The sequence below is a fragment of the Ceratosolen solmsi genome, unplaced genomic scaffold (genome assembly GCF_000503995.2).
Source record: "Ceratosolen solmsi marchali unplaced genomic scaffold, CerSol_1.0 scaffold23, whole genome shotgun sequence".
Taxonomy (NCBI): Eukaryota; Metazoa; Arthropoda; class Insecta; order Hymenoptera; family Agaonidae; genus Ceratosolen; species Ceratosolen solmsi.
In genome coordinates this window covers 2,774,330-2,794,223 of record NW_011948430.1, presented here as the reverse complement: position 1 = coordinate 2,794,223, position 19,894 = coordinate 2,774,330, and the positions used below count along the sequence as shown (strand labels likewise).

The 19,894-nt window shown below is 33.1% G+C and overlaps 1 protein-coding gene across 1 annotated transcript; it reads right to left on the bottom strand.

Moving 5' to 3' along the window:
* Nucleotides 1-875: 875 nt before the first annotated feature.
* Ccdc85 (coiled-coil domain-containing protein 85) lies at nucleotides 876-19,528 on the bottom strand. Its single transcript, XM_011501979.1, has 6 exons — nucleotides 19,400-19,528; nucleotides 4,316-4,671; nucleotides 2,473-2,755; nucleotides 1,445-1,829; nucleotides 1,109-1,374; nucleotides 876-1,013 (listed from the first exon to the last, which is right to left on the bottom strand). Exons 1-6 carry the CDS (start codon nucleotides 19,526-19,528, stop codon nucleotides 966-968), a joined length of 1,467 nt encoding a protein of 488 aa, XP_011500281.1. The 3' UTR covers nucleotides 876-965.
* Between the last annotated feature and the right edge of the window lie 366 nt (nucleotides 19,529-19,894).

The window sequence follows — 19,894 nt, the reverse complement described above, 5'->3', positions numbered from 1 at the left end:
TTACGTAAACTTGTAATTTGTTACGTCGATACGTGTCGTTCGCTCAAAATACAGGCATTGAATTTTCATTTCAACGACACTTCTACGAAGACGCCTCTCCTCTACCTCGTGCTTCTGGCGCAATTTCGCACCACTGCCATTGAAAGGGCGGAATCCTTTGAAACGTTAAAAATAGAAGAAAATAGCCAGCGAAAAGCGTTCTTAAGCACACATATACGTATATCTATCGAGATCGCAATATCGCGCGCTGACTCTGACGCACGACCAAATAGTAGGAGACCTCAAATTGCAAATTCAAAAGTATATCGAGCCGTGGCGCGGTAAAAGACGCTTGGCAAACAGTTTCGATAATTACCTCGTGAGGCTGCGACCTTCCGACACGTGTGGATTACCCCCTCTGAGCTAAAATTAGGTACGATGCCCCGAGGGAGACGCGACATCTAGAGTACGATGCGCCGAAAACGTTCGTTCTTCCGTTAGCCTCAAAAAAACAAAAAACAAAACCAGAAAAAAAAACAATGAAATCTTAGTTTACATGCATCCGTAGAGCATGCACACTGGACAAGCAGACCCTCCCCCATCTACCGCATCAAACCACTCTGTGAACTTATAATAGTCATAAGAGGACGATGGGATAAACAAATGAGAATGCATATACCATTTTTAATAGAAAATAGATATTTTTAATCAACAGTTGAACTAGGGCAAGCCTACGGCTTTTACAAAACTATTATTTTGTACAACTTGTTAATATATTAAACACTTATAATACATTAAAAACTATCAATAATAAACATTTCTCTCTCTCTCTCTCTCTCTCTGTGTATGTGCGCGCGTGTTTGTGTTTTTGTGTGTGTGCGTATGTGTGCACGCGCGCGCGCGCATGTGTGTATCCGCGGGCGTGTGTGTACTTATTTTCAAAAACTGTTCAATAATCGATGGCGAGCGATTTTATCGAGAGTCAATCAGTGTCTATTTTGCGCAGGCCCTTCCTCGAGCTTTCGCCACACAACCTGAAACAAAAATTCAAAGCTATAATGTATAGCCCATTGCTCTTAATCCACTTAAACGACTGAATTATATTTCAAAAAGTTTGTCTCAAACTCACGTTACACATCTCCCTCACGAGAGCCTTTTCTCCGTCGTGCCCGGCCTCCCGCTCGAGCTGCTCCCGCACCTCGAGTACTTGTAGCGCCCTAACGACAGCCTCCGGCCGACTCCCGAGATTCATGTCGTCGCTCGGGCTTCTGGGATTCTCCCAGACATCGTTTCGACCCGCTGACCAGCCCTGCACCCTGGCTTGCAAGATGCTCTTGTCCTCCTCGAGCTGCTTCACGCGCTGCTCCAAGCTCCTTACGTACTGCATCGTTTGGTCTACGGGCGAAAGACGGTCAGGATCGCGTCAGATAATGCTTCTTCGAGCCAAGGTCAGCCTCGCACTTACCATTGAAGGTAGAGCAAGCATGCCGAGGGAGCCTCGCGGGCGCCGGCGCCGTTTCGTCGGCGTTGGTGCTCGAGGAGGAGCCGTCGCCGTCGTCTCGCTGACCGCCGCCGCGCTCCTCATCCAAATATAGACACAGCTCCTTAAGCTCGAGATTATCCTTTATGAGTTCCTGCTGCTTGTTATCGAGCTGACGGAGCTTATTCTGGTAGGCCGAGACCTCCTGGCGCATGACGCTCGCCGTGTAACGACCGAAGCGCTGCCATTCCCGGGCGAGTTTGCGGCCCTTCTGTCGGTCATCGTCGAGGAAGCAGCAGAGGTCGCGCAGCTCCTGATTGTCGTCGTTCAGTCGCTGATTAGCCTCTTTCAAAGTTCGTAGCTCGTTTATCTGTCGTTACATAAGAAAGCATGTGTGAAGAAATGATTTTCACGCCTCGTTTTACGGATCAATCATTCTAAGTGGCGTCTCTATAATATTCAGCTTTGTCTCACTTGCTACGTAACGTCGTGAATATTGTGAAAGAATTTATATATTAAAAATTCAAGATAACTACTGATTAATGAAAGGAGCTTACTTACTTACTTACTGCTATTCGCAGTATTACATATATTATTATAATAAGCTCATTTAATGAGAATAATTATATTTTTATAATGATATTTACGTAATTTATTTAATCTATTATGTATGCGCGCGTACGTGTGTGCGCGCGCGTGTGCGTACACGTATCGTAAGAATTATTTTGTACTTTCATTCCATAACATTATTTATCTTTTGCCGGAAGTGAATAGAGCACGACCATAGAGTTTCTTTGAAATTGCACATTGAGTAAGGATGGGAATTGAAGCGAATCGTGTCTTTGCATGATATATCAGTTAGTCGTGATAGTTCATAATATGATATAATTTTAGTAATTAATAATTGAATTTGTTGCGGCAATGTCGGGATCGTCGCGAGCTCTTGTTTTCATTGAAAGCTGAATCGATATCGGAAGGGACGGCCAAGACAAATAACAAAGCAGAAAACTTACGAGGCTCTGAATTTGGCGGTGCTGTTCTGCGGCGAGGCGCGCGATGTCGCTCTCGGTCTTCCTGACGAACTTGAGCATCTCGACGGGCCCTAATCGTAGGAACTCCTCGTCGGATATCCTCTGCCTTGCGGCGATCTGTCCGTTGATATTTAGGGCGACACCATTCACGTGTGCCAATCCGAGTGCCGACGTGGTTGTCGTCGTCGGGATACCCGTCACCGTCGACGTCGGTAGAAAGCTTTTTCCCTGATGGAGAGCGAAACCCGCTTGCAGCTTATCCGCCCTGGCACATCAATCAAATCAAATGAGATTATTGGTCTCTGTTGATTCATAATGGTCGCGATTTTTAGCCTCTTATATTTAACATCGTTTCCATTGCAGCCAAAGCTTAATTCTCATGCTAGGAATGCTCAAGCGACTAAATAGCAGCCTGACATTTCCTCTAAAGTTATTCATTTTTCTCTCGGTTATTATATTACCGCTCGAACATTTATCGCCATTATCGTGGAAAATGAATGTAAATAATTTTCTTCGTCGATAAAAAAAATACTGCGAATATAATTAAATAGGCATAAAAGACTAGATGTATTTAATCTCGCCGAAAAATGATTTCGTTTCCATTATTGTACATACTACATATTTATATATTACCATTACAATTATTTGCTTTAGCGTCTAACATTGACATTATAAATAAAGACTCGTTATCATTAATTTTTTTCAGGCTCTACATTATATTCCTCAATAAACATGCGTCACTCATGTACACCCGAAATGTGTTATACCGCTATCCGTCTGATAAAAAAATTACACCATAATTATTGTTGTAACGTCGACGTGTGTCTTGAATAATTAGGCCTATTATATTTAAAATATATCGTAACGAAGACTTATGGAAATTATCTACGCTACTTTTAAATATCTAAACAGACAAAAAAATCTTTCATTTAATTTGCCTAGAAATATTTAATTTTCAATAACTCTATAATGTTGATTAAAAATAACGCGGATTTATTAATAGATTAAATTAATAAATTAAAAAAAATACTTTACATAAATGTAATATTATCGGCAAGGAATGAAATAAGAAAGCCAAAAAGAAAAAATAGGTTATAAAAATTTTAAAGCAAACGAGCCATATCAAATTATTGTTAATGTGGGTAATTTTAAAGTCTTCCATTACGTCAACCCACTGTCTATTCATTAAATCACACATCGAATATCAAATTTAAACACTTGTATTCTGTTATTAATTAAGTCAAAAAGACGTAGAAAATGTGAATTTTACTTTTCATAAAAGTTTCGTTCAAACGACCCCTTAAGGGTCGTAAGTATAAATATTAAAAATTTCAACTTGAATATTCATCGATCGACAAGATAGAAAGACATAAAATGTTAAACCGAAATGTGCAAATCACGACATTGCAGCTTTGTTATTTCGGAATGCAAGTCCATTGCATCAAGTTAGCAACTGCATATTTGGTATAAGTTTTTCTAGAATAAACTTTTAACAAGAATCTTAAATCCAAAGATGGTTTGCCCAATGATTACGAGATAAAATAGCGATAGGTGCCTGTAAATTTTTAAATCTAGACTATTCTCGAAACTAGCAAATACCAAACGTATGATGTATATATACAAGTTCATTAGGATGGCACGTCATAAGTGCATGAAAGTTGAATTTTAAACGATTAGGAGCTACTGTCCAGTGAACGAAACGAAGAGAGAATGGATTGGAAATAACATTGGGCATAAGTGACAGTGCAGTGGACAAGAGGGTGAGTAGGAAAAAGGAAAATGGGCGCTTGCAAAAATCTCAACATATATGTGTGTCCGGACTTACCGAGCTGCCTGAGCGTGGGGCAAATCTACTTTCTGAGCGAATTTGCTCTGCACCGCATCTTTCACCTGATTGGCGAGCCTCGTCGCTTGCTGCTGATGCTGCTGTTGGAGCTGATGCAACTGGTGATGGGTGAGGGCAGCTGTGCCGGCTCCCCCGTAAGGACCCTGACTCTTGAGGATACTGGAGCTCGGCTGGGGTGGGGGTTGGTATCGTGGCGGCACCGGCTCAACCGGGCCTTTCAATCCCCCCGACTGCTGCTGCTGCTGCTGCTGCTGCTGCTGCTGCTGCTGCTGCTGTTGATGATGTTGATGATGATGTTGCCTCTGCTGTTGATTAGGTGCGTGCTGTTGCTGCTGCTGTTGATGCTGTTGGTTCTGATGCTGCTGTCCCTGCTGCTGCTGCTGCTGCTGCTGCTGCTGCTGCTGCTGCTGTTGGTGCTGCTGCTGCTGCTGCTGCGACTTACTCTTATTGGACATTGCGCGATGTTGCTCAGCCGTGTCCTACTATACACGCTGTGCGTGTTCGATCGCCTTCCCCCCTATGCTGTCTGTCCCGTTTTACCGAAAACTGCCGCTTTCCCGCCCAGCCTCCGGTCCCACTCTCGCTGCATCTCGCCCTCCCCCAAAATCCGCACACGCACTCACTCGAGATCCAAAGCCAAAGCCAAGCGATATCAAGAGAAGAGAGATAGATAGATAGATAGAGAGAGAGAGAGAGAGAGAGAGAGAGAGAGAGAGAGAGGCAGACAGAGAAGGTGAGAGAGAGACAGAGACAGAGAAGGTGAAAGAGAGAGAGAGAGAGAGAGAGAGAGAGAGAGAGAGAATGGGCAATGTGGGTCAGTCAAGTCCAGACGATCAGGGCCTTATTATCGCACGTAGCGCTCACCTTTCCCTGGGTAATGAAAGATATGTGAATCTCGCGACACGGCTGCGAAACTTGTTTCACTCGCACACCAGCCGAAGTGTGTCTCCTACGCTCGAGCGCTCGCTGTTTACACTTGGGCACGCATTAGCGGAACTGATATTTCCCCATATCGTATACCTCGTAGCCGTCGTCTTAATTGTATGGCTCCTTGGGCCCCGCTACGGGCATTTTAAACTCGCGACGCACTCCTGGCACGTATCCAATGATCAACTACTGGAAGTAGGAGAACGTTCTCTCCAAGAGGACCAACCTCGGCGACACGAGTGCACCAAGTTTAAATGCTTGACCGCAGCGTTAGATGACGTCCAACCACTCGAGCACCATCGATTCGATCACGGACCGCGCAAGGATGGTGCCACACGCTCCTGTTGACCCCGTACTAGGAGATCGCGTCGACTTTTCAGAGAGAATGGAATGCGCTCTACGGCATTGCCCTCAGGGTCGGCGACATCCCGGGTGCTCGAGTCCAGCTCGCACCTCGTGCCCGCAGTTCCGTTCCGCTTCCATGAAAACCGCGAGCATGTCGCCGATAGTGTTCCTCGGACTCTCGCGTCGCTCGCAATGAGAAAAGTGGGATTTGACGGTAACGGCAGCGACGGCGGCGGCGATTGCGGCGGCTGCGGCGGCGGCGGCAGCGGCGGCAGCGGCAGCGACGTCGGCACGAGAGAAAATCCCTGCAGACGGCACGGGCCCCTCGCGCCAACATTCCGCTGCGGCTTAGGGGAATGGCGATGGCGGTGGTGATGATGGGGGAGGGGGAGGGAGAGGGGGGTGCGCGTGGCAAAGGACGTGGGAGAAGAGTACGAGGGGCCTTGTGGCAATATGGCGAGCGCGACCATCAAGCGGAACGAGGAGAGAAACCAGGAGAGGCGCGATTTTGCTCGCCCAAGGCACTCTCGGCTCAGCACGCGAACCGTCTTTTTGCATTCGATTTGTAAATGTTGTTTAATTGACAGTGCGGTTAAGCAGATAGACGAGGCTGTAATAAAATTTTGCGACGACCACGAGCCCAGGGATGATCATCCGTTGGTCATTATTGCTTGTGCCGCTCGGCGACAGGTAGTTCAAGCGACTTTTATTGTTATGGGACTGGTATATTACCGCACGCACCTCATCTTCTTCACCAGCCCACACATCGTAATAAAATAATCCCGCATTAATTAATTAATGCCTTTTCCGGTATTTTTACCAATATCGTCGTAGACAATGGACTTTTCCTTCGTTTATTTGCGTTCGAGATTGTCCGAATTCTTTTAACAGGCTTATTCATGGCACTAGCCACGCGTTTAATAACGTTACGGTTTGTGCACTTTAACGACGTTTTAAATACAATTTTTTGCTTTTTATTTCAATCATTGCTTCGTCAGTGCAAAACATTTTTCCAATTAGAAGAGAATAATCTGTTTCACTTCGGTTAATCAAGTATTAGCAATGTAATAATAATAATAATTATTATTATTATAATAATAATAATCGTCATCATCATCAAAAATTTGACTATAATATGTTATTTATATTTATATTTTTATTTATTTATTGATTTATAAATTGTTATTATTATTACTATAATAGTTATAAAAATAATATCTACAACGACGATGACGACGACAATTTAAAGTAATTGCAAAATCTATTTATTCTTTAAAGTTTTTCGTTTCAATGAAATTCAAATAGAAAAAGATTTTAACTCGAATTACCTGCGAAAAGACTGAGGCGGGAGATAAATGAAAAACTGTGAACCTTGTAAGCCAAGGCGTCATAAATGACACAATGGTGTGCCAGGTGTATTGGTTGGAAATCTTCAAAATTATCTACCTGACGTTACATCGCTCCAAACAATCTGGAAATTCCTTAAGAACATCTCCGTCAGCCCTACTCACCGGAACTTACCTTCGAGTATTTCGACCTTGCCCTTGAGTTACCGTACTTTCTCACTCCTACAATTGTTCCGTGCGAAAATTCTTTTTACGCATTCTTCTGTTCCTTTCATCGCGTAAGCATTTCTTTTTCACTTTTTACCAAACGAATGTCCCGGCTGTAGTTGAACATTATTTATCGTCTTAATTGATAAATAATCATTGAGCCTACAGGCAAAAAAAACAAATTAATAACAATTTCGGCACTTGCAATTGAAAGTCAGCAAGCAATATTATTATAGCAATATTATAGCGATATAATAATTGTCAGAATTAAAAAAATTATTACTCTTTCCATAAATTTTGAGCATTTTATTGATGATATATAGAGTGGTAACTCGAAATTTCAATACTTCTAAAATATTTATCAAAATAAAATCAAAAATACTTATAAAGCTAGGGTTGCGGACAATTTACATTAATACATGAACAGCGTGAGCAGTGTCAGTGGGTTAATTTTAAAAGTTATTCGTACATTGTAAAAGGAAAATTTTTTAAAACGAGGAAACAAACGAACAACAATAATCAACAACTACATAAACAAAAATAATAAATTTTTTGTAGCAGTGGGTTCAATGTGTGGTAAGAAATGCAAAATTTCTATACGTAAAAATGACAATTCTATGGCAAAATGACGCATTGTAAAGAAGTAAGGAAATAATTGTTCGTTAATTGTCTCTCTCCCAAAGTTAAGTAAACTAAGCGTCATTACAATAACTTTATCGTCGCTGCCCAACAAAGAGCCAATAGACAGAATCACGTACCTCCCGAGCCGTCCAACCAAATCCAACGAATCAAACAAGCTCTAAAGATTGGCATCTTTAATAATTAAAATCCGCAAGTTCAGAGTTAAATTCAGAAAATAATTAAGCGCAAATTGGGCTGGTTCACGTTAAAATGTAACTTTCGATCGCAATGCCAATCATTCAAAGTGAGAAAATCCTAGCGCCATTGCAGCTCCATCTGCCACCGCACTTCGCAGGCTTTAGTGGTGCCGACCACGCGATGGAATAGTATTGCCCTGAGAGTTGCTTGTAGCCGCGATAACGTAGGGGGATATCCCGAGATGTAAAGCCAGTGGCGTCCGCTGGATGTCGCTGGGGTATCCCGGTGAAAAGTCGATGCTGGGATTGGGAGAGTACGGACGGGCTGTGATGTAGGCGGCAGCGGCGAGTCGTCGACGTACGATGCCAGGGACGACTCCGCTTTTCCGGAGGACTGCCTCGACCACGTGGATAATTCGCAGCACGGCTGTCCAGGCATGACCGAGGCGAGGGTGCCGCGACGAATCGCCGAGGTACGTAAGCATCGATGCGGATCTTAGGTCGGTATCAATTGACTCTCCTTCGGGTCGGCGGCGGAGGCCGTGGGGTCGTGGGCGGGCGGCGAGCGAGTCAGAGGGGGCAGAGGCTTCTCAGCCTAACACGCACGTGTGACTTTTTAAGGGCCAGCGCCATTTTTTTCCAATAACTTGGACCTGGATGGATGTAATGGCTAATACAAACATTACTTTTCAGCTTACAGACTCGATCGCTTTTCCTTTATCTGCGGTTATATAATCATCCCGGTAATTGAAACCATACCGTCGGCGTATTGATCCGCCGACAACCCTGTACCTCGTACTTTAACTTGGCAACCAAGGTTCCCTAGACTTCGTTTAATTATTATTTGTTAGCAAAATTAGTGACCACCATTGTCCGTAAAAGTCTCGCGTGAAAACTCTATTACGCATATTCCTAGAATATTTGATTGTTTGAACTGTCAAGTAATTGCAGTGCTAATACAATTCTACTTCACGTTATTTTTGTGAGCATTTATATTAATCGTTAACCGTAGCACATATTTGTTTATTGCTGCTCCGGAAAATTAATATTATATTTTTCTATTTTGAAGTGACAGCTAAAATTAGTTTACCACGAAGGGATTTTATTTGTTTTGCTAATATTTTCTTAGTCGAACATCCCACGAACGTTAAGTCGTCTATATTTTTCAATGACGCTTGACGCTTCAATTCATGGATGACAGATTTCAGCAATAATTAAATTTCATAGATAATTTATATGCAAATATATTACCTGTGTCTCGGCTTATTTATCCGAATTAACCTTCGTTGTTACTCGTCTAAATAAATACTACGTACTGTGAAAATGATGGGAAAAAAGATTAAGATAGCAAAAAGATAAAATAAGAGAGTGACAATGCATGCAGTGTATGCGCGCGCGTGTATGTCGAGTGAGAGAGAGAGTGAGAGAGAGAGAGAGAGTGAGAGAGAGTGAGGGAGAGAGAGAGAGTGAGAGACTAATGAAATACTTAGGAAATGGAAAAACACAATAGCATACATAATTACTATAAATATAAAAGTTTCATAAATTTGAGTTTAAAATAATTTGTATAAGCACATTAAACCGTAAAAAATATAGTAAAATTATCAATTATAAATTTTAAATATAAAATAAAATTATTAAAATATATATAATAATAAATAATCGTGTAAAGTAAACTTCATTCAAAAATTAAAAAAAAAAAAAAAAAAAAAAAAAAAAAAAAATGACAATAAGCTATTTAAATTTCTATATAAAAATTTATTAAAATTTGTCTCCGAAAACTTCCTATTTATTTAAGTATTTATTGTTAGCTTTTAAATAAACCATATTCCAAATGATTGTTTTTTTTTTCAACATTTGTATAGCCATTACATATATGAATTAAATTAGGCAGTTAATAAGATTTTTCTTTTATTATATAAAAAACAAAAACAAAACAAAACAAAATTGGTGCTTTTATTCAATCAATTTTTACTGAAATATGAATACCTATTAAAGTAAATATAAATTTGTTACATAATTCATTTGTGATTATTCAAACTCAGCCATATGATAATAATACCACGTTTGGTTTTTAACTTTAAAAATTTATACTTCATAACTACTAAAATTCATAACTTTTTAAAATTTATAACTAATGAAATTAAACAGCATAACCAAGTTATATCAGCGTTATTGCTATATTCAGAAAGTTGTATTAAAAATTGTTAAATACAATAGAGACACGATAAGCAACATGACAGACTATAAAACATTAGTTACGTATAAGATAGATATAAAACATTAAAAGGAAAGTATGGGAACAGAATGTAAGATAAAATAAACATAAATGATATCTAATAAGTATATGTTTAAATATTTTCGTAAAAAAAGAAAGTCGTCTCAATTTTCGTCTGAAAAATTCTAAGGAAATTGGTAATTTAATTAGAAAAAAAAAATCGGCCGTCTTTGTATATTCCAAGTGTTTCACATGACAATTGTGCTATTTCATAAATGTACGAAATTTTAATAAAATTATAAATAACATAAAATAAACATGTAGTAATAATGGATTTGCAAGATCTGTAAATGCCAAGAGAAATGAAGACTGATGTGCAATTGTTGTAATAATACATAGCGATTTACAAGAAACGGTGATAGCAGCTAACAATGAACAAAAGACTTTCGTTAATGCTATAGCAATCTTAACAGTGTTATGGTGAAGAAAATATCTCAGTAATCGTTTAATTATATTCATCAATTAGCAGAGGAGTAATGTTGCTCAAACGGTTGCAATTCTTGTCCAACGCAATGATAAAGATGAAAAGGCACTGTAGCTAATAATCGGAAACAAAATCTTATGGACAGTGAATCTGATTAATTAATCCAAATATAATTGGAAGATTATTTAGTCTAATAGAATTTTGCAATTACAGCATATGAAATGTATATCTTACAATTTGTCGTGTAAATTGTAATTGTAAAAAAATCTAAGCTATCTATTATAACTGATGAGAAATAATTGATTAATAATATACATTGTCTTATATTTAAATAAATTAATCAACTTATGTTAATAATTTCATTATAACCTACGGTATTAACGTAAAGTTAATATTCAACGAGAAGTTTCTTAAACAACTTTAGACGGAAGGTGTATAGATAGTAGACCTATTGGATAAATAATTTATAGGCAAAAAAAAAATATAATAATAATAATCGAGAGCATTATAGCAATATGTCATAGATATTGAAGACAAAAAAAAAATACCTGATAAAACTTGAATGCAATATGTTTATCCTTATATATGCACTTTCTTTCAATTAAATAATAAAAATGAGATTGCACTTTTTTCTGTAAACAACTGATTAAAAAATCATTTAATATTAAAATATTATGCATGCAATTAATCAGTCCATACGGCAATAATGATGTAAGATTATGATTATTAACAAATTAGCTTAATAAGGAACATTTTTCTTGAATTAATGTAAATTAATTTAATGAATAATAACAAATCTTTCGAAGTCATAAAAATTAGATAGCGCAGAGCAATGATGATCATAATGCAATAAAATTGCACATTTTCAATATTAACATTGACGACTAATTCAATAATACATTTGTATTGAATTACGTTTCATTCAATAATACTGATAGAAAATTTGATAGATAAATATAGTAAGAAATATCTTGACCTAGAACTCTTCGAAGAACTTCGTTAAATTACGAAAAGCGAGTAATGAAGCCAAAAAGACGATCCGAATAAATTTGATATTCAGTTTTGGCAGCATAAAAGAAACATAGACTCTAAAGCGAATAAGCCAAAGTGAGAATAGAGTGTAAGACAAACGCTTGATGTTAATTTATGATTATGTGTAAAGCAGTTGACAGAAAGAGAGAGAGAGAGAATGAGAGTGACAGATGCTTTTAATAAGGGACAGGCACTAATCTAAATTTGAAACGAATGGCAAATCAATGGAAGAGGGTAAAGAAGTAAATAATGAAATATACTATTTGAACTACTTTAATACCGATGTAAAAAGCGTCGATCGAAAAACTGAAAATGATGAAAAGTATTCGTGAGAAAAGAAATACCGAATTGATCAAATTATTTTCAACTATATTTAAGGTTTGTTTAAAGGTACCAGTTTATTATTTCATTGAAATGCGCGCGCACGTGTATATATATATATATATATATATATATATATATCTATATATATATATATACACAAGAAAATAATAAGAATATATGATATTCCTATAGTAAAATCAGAGATATTTCAGGATATCTAATAAAAAAATTCTTTCCTTTATTCTTTATGCACAACTATTTAAACTTTTCATAAATTCAACACAATGAAAAAAAGTAATATTGAATAAAATTCATATTCGGTGTATATGGTTTAATTAAATTTTGTATTTGTATCGTGCAATAACTTTATAATGCTTTATAATAAAACAATCATCCTCCGGATTATGTATTTAATGATAATTATCATCATAAAGCATATTTAATATTATTACTATGTAAAAATAAATTACATTAAATTTTTTGATATTTAGTATTCACATTCATAATTATAAAATAAAGTTACCGTTGCCGAGTATTTGAATCATATATTTGAATCTTATAATTATAAATAAATGTTATAATATAAATAAAATACAAATATAATGTTTATTAGAAGAATGTTTTATGAATTAATACAGAAAATAATTTAAATATTTTTTTCAAATAAAATAGTAATAATTTAAATAAATAATGTTGAAAAGTAATGTTCTTCTTCGATAGACAAGTAATTTATAATGAAATTCAATATCAAAAGAGCGTCAAGTATTTTAATATTTACATATCTTTTATCAAATTCATGATAAAAGTTTTAGAATTACACGCTCTCGATTTTAATTTCACTTATCTTTATGAATCTATTTACAATATCACTGGAATAGAAAGTCGGTTACTAAAAAAAATTGCACCTAGTGAATAAAAACATATTATGTTTCAAATTTTTTTGCAACAAGTTTTTTTGAAAACAAGTTTCCAGCCAGTTTTTTGTTGTTAATTTTTCTCTAAATGTTATTCTAAATACAATAATCAATAATTAATTTATTATTTGTAGAAATATTGAAATACTTCAAATTTTGCATATTGATTTTTTTAATGCTTAATTTAAAACATTTTATATTCTAATATTGGGAGACTTCGTTTATGTTTACGTGTTGATCTAACAATGGATGAATCATAATGATAAATAAAACTATAGAATTTCAGAAAATATATGTTAAGATAATTCTTTGAAAAATGCACTGTCATTGTATTTCAGAAAATTCAATCAAAGACGAATAACATATTACAGTAGACATAACATTACCGTAAACGTGTGTACATTGATTACCATAATTTCAACTAACAAAACAGCATGACTTTCATTATGCAATTACCATAAATGATAGTAATAGTGTACAATTTGTTTTAATATTATATTTTAACATTTGAATTCTCGTTCATATCATTGTTAATATTTGTTATGAATGTGTTTTTAAATGTACTTATTATATTTTCAAAATATTTATTATTCAAATTTTAAATAGCGCATCGGGCAGTCATTCGTTCATTTAAATTCGTTCGTACACTTTAATTAAAGATAATAAGCTAATTTTTTTATACGGAATGAATAATATTTATGCTTTTGGAAACTTTCGAAATGCGTACTTGTCATTAGTATGTGCTATACGTTCATAACTATTATGTACGTGTGTAATAAATTATTTCCCAATATAAAAATGTCTATATCAATGAATTTATTAATTGAAATATATATTTATGTTGACATTAAATTTTCAGACAATAAATAACTTATAATTGTTTTAAACGTTAATGAGACAATTTATAATAATTGTAACTTACTTTGCAAATCGCAAGAACTAAATTTGAACTCTTTTTTTAATTTCTCTTACTTTTGAGAAGAAAAAAAATTTTAGTACTATAAAACAGCCGAATAGCTGTTTCAAGATAAATAAAATCATTAAAAATATTTCCATATAATATGATATAATTAATGTATTAAGTTTCTTCATTCATTTTATTAATATCATGCTTTTACTTTCCAATGCACATGTGTATATTAATATTATACTAACATAAGTGTGCACTAAAATTGTACAACGACATTACCAAAATGTGCATATCTATTAGTGTAAAAATAAACAGAATAAACATATATTTAATTTAATTAAAATAAGAATACATTATTAAATTATTTTCATTTTTTTATTTTTTAAACATTTTTAATTATCGTATAATACAGACAATTAAGTGAAAACATTTAAATATTTCAATTTACACAAATAATTAAGATTGAATGAGGTCAAAAATGTATTACATTAACATATTATATTATCATTCAAATATAATTACAAATAAATTATTTACATTTCAAAAAATATTTCAGATTTGAAAGAAAATATTTTCGCTTGTAATCCTATACTTACTCGGTTTATTATTTTATCAATTGATTTTTAAATTAATTAATTAATTTGCACTCTCAATTACTTTTGATAATTATAAATAAAATTTTATTAGTAAATATAAAACTTTCACAGGATTTTAACATATAATTGAAATACAAGTAAAGTGAAATACAAGTTAATTTTTATATATAAATTTAAAAAAATAAATGATTAAATAAAGAATAAACAAATTGAAAGAAATTAAGGTTCATAAAAATAAATTTATCTATTTCTGACAAATTTCGAATATCCATACCAAAAAATATAGAGATAATACATGAAATAACCAACGTTCAACATAAGTTGTCGAGTTAAGCAAACACATAACTATAAAAGTAAAATATACAAATTCGTTATTTAAAAATATCACATAGCCATACGCATTAGTAGCCCAATGGAGTAAAGTAACCTAAGTTAATACATTCAATATCCCAATGAAATTATATGTATCGATCAACAATTATTATAGATATCATAGCGCAAATTCATCTTTTAATGTGTAACAAGTGACACGAGAGACTTATAGGCGACAACTGCCTTGGCGCCTATCGATCGTCAGCTCTGATGTGATTTTAAAATGCTTGACACGTCGTTACACAAGCACTCACACATGTACACGCATATGCTCGTAAATGAACATGGGAAAATAAGTAATATGAAGGACTATGATAACTCCCGTCAATTAGTCTAATTCTTCGTCCAAATGATAAATTGACGCTGCCTAGAGCATCCGCGTATTCTTATAGCAATATTATTGTGTACTTTGTCAGTGCGAATAATATATTGTCTGTTTGATTAACGCTAAGTATGTTGGAAAATTCTAATTTCACAGTTAACTGGAAAGTTAAGAACAAATATTGTTGAGCTCTCCGTATCCTTTCGCCAGCACTTGTATTTATAGAGGAAATCGTTTGTTTTTATGTCGTTCGTGAATTTATAATAATTGAATGAAAAAAACTTTATGAGATTGAAAATATCTATCTACTAATTCTGCATAAAATAATTTGATATGAATTTATGATAAGATGCGATAAATGTGTATATGTAGAACTATTTGAAAGGCTTGCAACATAAAATCCATACCATTTAATTAATTTTATTTGAAATATTATCCTTTTTTTTTCAATCTTTAGATATATAATTATATATTGAATTTATGAATACGTGATAAGGAAAATATAAGTTCTCGATTTACATCACGCATTAATCATTGAGACAGGATAGAAAAATTGAGAAATTGCTGCATTTAAAATGCTTTTAAATTTCTCAATCAATTTGAAAATATAACTTCCTAATTAACAGACTATCTTTATTATAATTTTTTTTATAAAGGTATTGTATTTAAAAATTTTTATACAAAATTTATAATATAATAATTCGAGAATGCAAATACTATAATTATGCAAAAATCTTGTTCTGCTTAAAAATTGTCATTTTTAATTTTCAAATTATACTATTTTTGCAACGATTATGTACAATATACGATGGAAAAGAGTATTTAAATTGACTTTGTGTAGGACTTTATATATATATATATAATTCAATTAAATAATAATATTTTATATGTTATTATTAAAATATTAAAATTTATATTTTTATAAATATATATATATATATTCACAATTTGAAAATAGTATAATGTATAAAGTAATTAAATGTGTAAAAATATGATTTTATATAATAGAAAAATTATTATTATAAATTACAATATCGTGTATTCATACATTACTATAAATTGTATTAACTTGTATAATTTTCAATACATTTTCTCAAGCTTGAAATCAAATATACTTGATAAAGTATATTTTAATAACAATACTTATATATTTGCGTATTACTACATATATATATATATATATATAATATTCATATTTAATTACAAATATTTTAAAATTTGATCATGTAGTAAAATTTTTTATTACAAAAAAGATACATTATCGTTATGTATTTAAATAAGTGCGGAAATTTTCAAGTTAAAATAAATAAGCTTGAGTGAAACAATTTACTTTTTACAACATTTTCATAATCAGTCGTATTATATCTAAACAAACCGCGACGGTTTGGTCTTGGCTTCGCTAATTTCTTACAATTAATATTGATAAGAAGCGTACATATTTAATAATATTACTGATTACACGTCTTGGATCGCTGAAGGATTTTTTTTAAGGAGTCACATTTAAATAACGTCTAATCTTTTCATAATATTTTTTTTATAAACAGTTTAATATTTGGATTAATAGTGATGGAGCTAAACGTAAAAATAAATTGTCCAGTCAATGACAAAAAATAGAAAATGGTGCTACATAATGTAAGAAATGGAGTTGTACAAGTACGTTTTAAAATTTCTTTCGACCGATAGTTTTGGTCAATTACGTTTTAAGTAAAATAACGAAATAATAAATCCTTCACTTATTAGATCCCGTTGGGGTTCGATTAGCCATTTATAATTTCCGTAAAATTTCAATGAAAGACTTTCACTTTTCCTTAGAAACTTTCTAATTTTTTAAATATCCAAATGGACACTGCATCTTAAAAATAACTATCGCACTCACATGTCGTTATATTCATATTTTTCGTTTTAGTGCATATATTATTATTATTTGTTGTGTTAAATAAATTTTTATCTCTGTTAGTTTGCTTTTAAAATTATTGACAACAGTTTTGTCTCACATCTGCAACATAAATAAATAAATATATATATATATATATATATATATATATATCAATGGAATTTTCTTTATAATTGATAAAGAATACAATGTGTCTCATTATTAATTTTATATTTCTTTACGTTAATTCTCAAGCTTAAATCACCCTACAGTTTACATATTATACGTAATAAAAGGTATTAAAAATATTCTTGGAATAATTAACGTATTTGAACTTTAATTTTTAAAATTGTCATAAACATCATAAACTATAGCAATAAATCTTTTATGTGAATTTATCACTTGTAACATGCCTAGTCTATCTTGGTAATAAGTCATTTTTTTAATATTAATTAATTGATAATTTATTAATTTTTAAATACTTATGCGTAAGCAGTAACTAGCATTATGTAATATATGTAATTTAAATATCATAAAAAATATTATTAAGTATCTTAAAACTTTTATCATTATGTATTTTAAAACGTGTGTAAATATATCATGTAACTACTAATTAATATGTATATTATATTCAATGTTATAATGTACAATAAATATTCGTAAATTTGGAAGATTTGGATAATAATGTAAAAGATATTGATTGTATTGTTAATGCGCGTGGGTATAAACAGACTTTAATCTATTCTAATCGCTATATGGATATAAATTTTCATTAAATTTAAATGAAGGTTATTGTACCACATGGAATGCTAATATTCAGTCATTTCAAGTCTTAATTTTTATTTATTTTCGTATTAATTGTAATACGTAATTGTCGATGTATTTATTATATGGGTTTAAATTTATTTTCGATCTGGTACTAATAAATACAACTTTTCCGTTCTGTAATAGATCATCACTATTCAGAAATTACCCATCAAAACTGAAAATAAGAAATGACTAGAAAATGATTATACCGAAGTTAATGTATCCTCGTAAATTTCTTATTTATGTAGCATTTAACTTATAATTTTTTTTTTATTTGCGTGCTCACAAGCAATTGTAAATTATGCAGCTGTCGTCATAATAATATAATGAATATATGAATATATTATATCTGGAATAGAATGTGTGCGTGCATGTGTAGATTATAATAATTGTCTAATTAATTATGTGAAAATACATTAGATTTAATTTGTATAAAATTCTATATTAAATAACCAATAGACGTAAACAATAAACAATAAAACACGAGATTGAAAATAATTTTGTAAAATTAATTTTCCATTTTTTGTAATATAATTGAAAATTTTCATATTTATTTATATAAATTCTAATAGATTGATAGGAAATCAATCGTAACCTATTGTAACGTGTTGACATTAATTTATTTGATTAAGGTTTTATAATTTTTATAGCCATTCATTTGAAATCGATTATATTATTATAGATAAATTTTTATATTGATAGATAGATATTATATAGAGATAGATTTCTTATTATTATAACTATTTATTCGGGAAAAAGTTGAAAATATTTTATTATTTGAATAATGATCGGTTTTTCATAGAGAAGTTTTCTCATTTAGAATGATTAATAAAATTAAAAAAAAAAAAAAAAAAAAAGTCATACTTTCAATGCAGAAAAAGTAGCTTGTAATAAGTTAAAAGTCAATATTTAGTGAATGTAAAAGTCAATATTTAGTTGAAATAGTACTCGTTTAAATAACATATATTTCTTTTTTTTTTTTTTTTTTTCATTTAGTATAAGATACGAAATCTTATTGATTCCTTAATAGGGGGAAAAAAAAAAAAAAAAAAAAAAACAAATCGTAAGAACGAATATCATTAAACAAAATAGAGATCATTATGAAATTGTTGTGAAAATTGGTATGTAAATTATCATTATTTGAAAAAATATAAAATTATTATAACTAATTTTTAACATTATTATAAATTCTATTACATTTACCGCTGCGTAGTTTCATCAATACTAGATGACAATTTAATACGAAAGAAGTGTGTCTAGTCTAGATTGTAAGAAAAAAAGTATCAATATATAATTTTTATCAGTTTAGAGTAGAAATTGTTTGAATAAACTATAAGAAAATCAAGCGATGACTACATATTAACTGTCTACTGATAAAATATACAGCAAAAAATCTATGTCTAACAAGCATCGACCAATATAAAAGCACGAATGATTTACCATATTTTACGAGTGATATTATCTTTCTATAACTGTTTGTTCATTTTTGTGCATAAAATTTGTTACAATATAACGCGGTCAATCATAAAGTAACGGGTGTTTAATGCGCACATTCTTGGTTACGAAACCTGACGTTTTAATAATCTAATTCCGAATTGTCGGCACTGCTCAAGAGGCAAATCTCCAAAAGTGAACGGCAAAGTCTCTAGTCCCGCATAATCGTCCGATAACCAGGGAATGCTCGAGCCTTCGTTCATCTTCCATAACGGAGTGTGCGAGAAGGCCACTTTGTCGACGCTCAAGGTAAAATTCGTATTCACTCAGGGCTCTCCGCGTTTTATCATCAACTAGTCATTAATCCGGGTTCTCGGGCTCGTGCGCCAACGTCACCGATGGATGGGAAATGGTAACCAACTCGAGCGCGCGTCAGCCTTCGACGCCTCGATCGGGCTCCCATTTATCTCGACGAGAGTCAGCCGATTAAAGAGATACAAAAGGGGCGAGCACCCGCTTTCGAAAGACGAGATCATCGCCGCGGGACGGACCGATATAATTATGCCGTAGGTGACGCGGGTGTGCGTATTTTTGGGACAGGTATGTGTTGGTGCGTAGCACCGGCTAGA

Coding starts and splice junctions, on each gene's coding strand:
- Ccdc85 (XM_011501979.1), bottom strand. CDS start 19,528: ATGAACGAAGGCTCGAGCATTCCCTGGTTATCGGACGATTATGCGGGA. Junction 1,830..2,472: donor ACCGCCAAATTCAGAGCCTC/GTAAGTTTTCTG, acceptor ATGTAACGACAG/ATAAACGAGCTACGAACTTT. Junction 1,014..1,108: donor TCGTGAGGGAGATGTGTAAC/GTGAGTTTGAGA, acceptor TTTTTGTTTCAG/GTTGTGTGGCGAAAGCTCGA.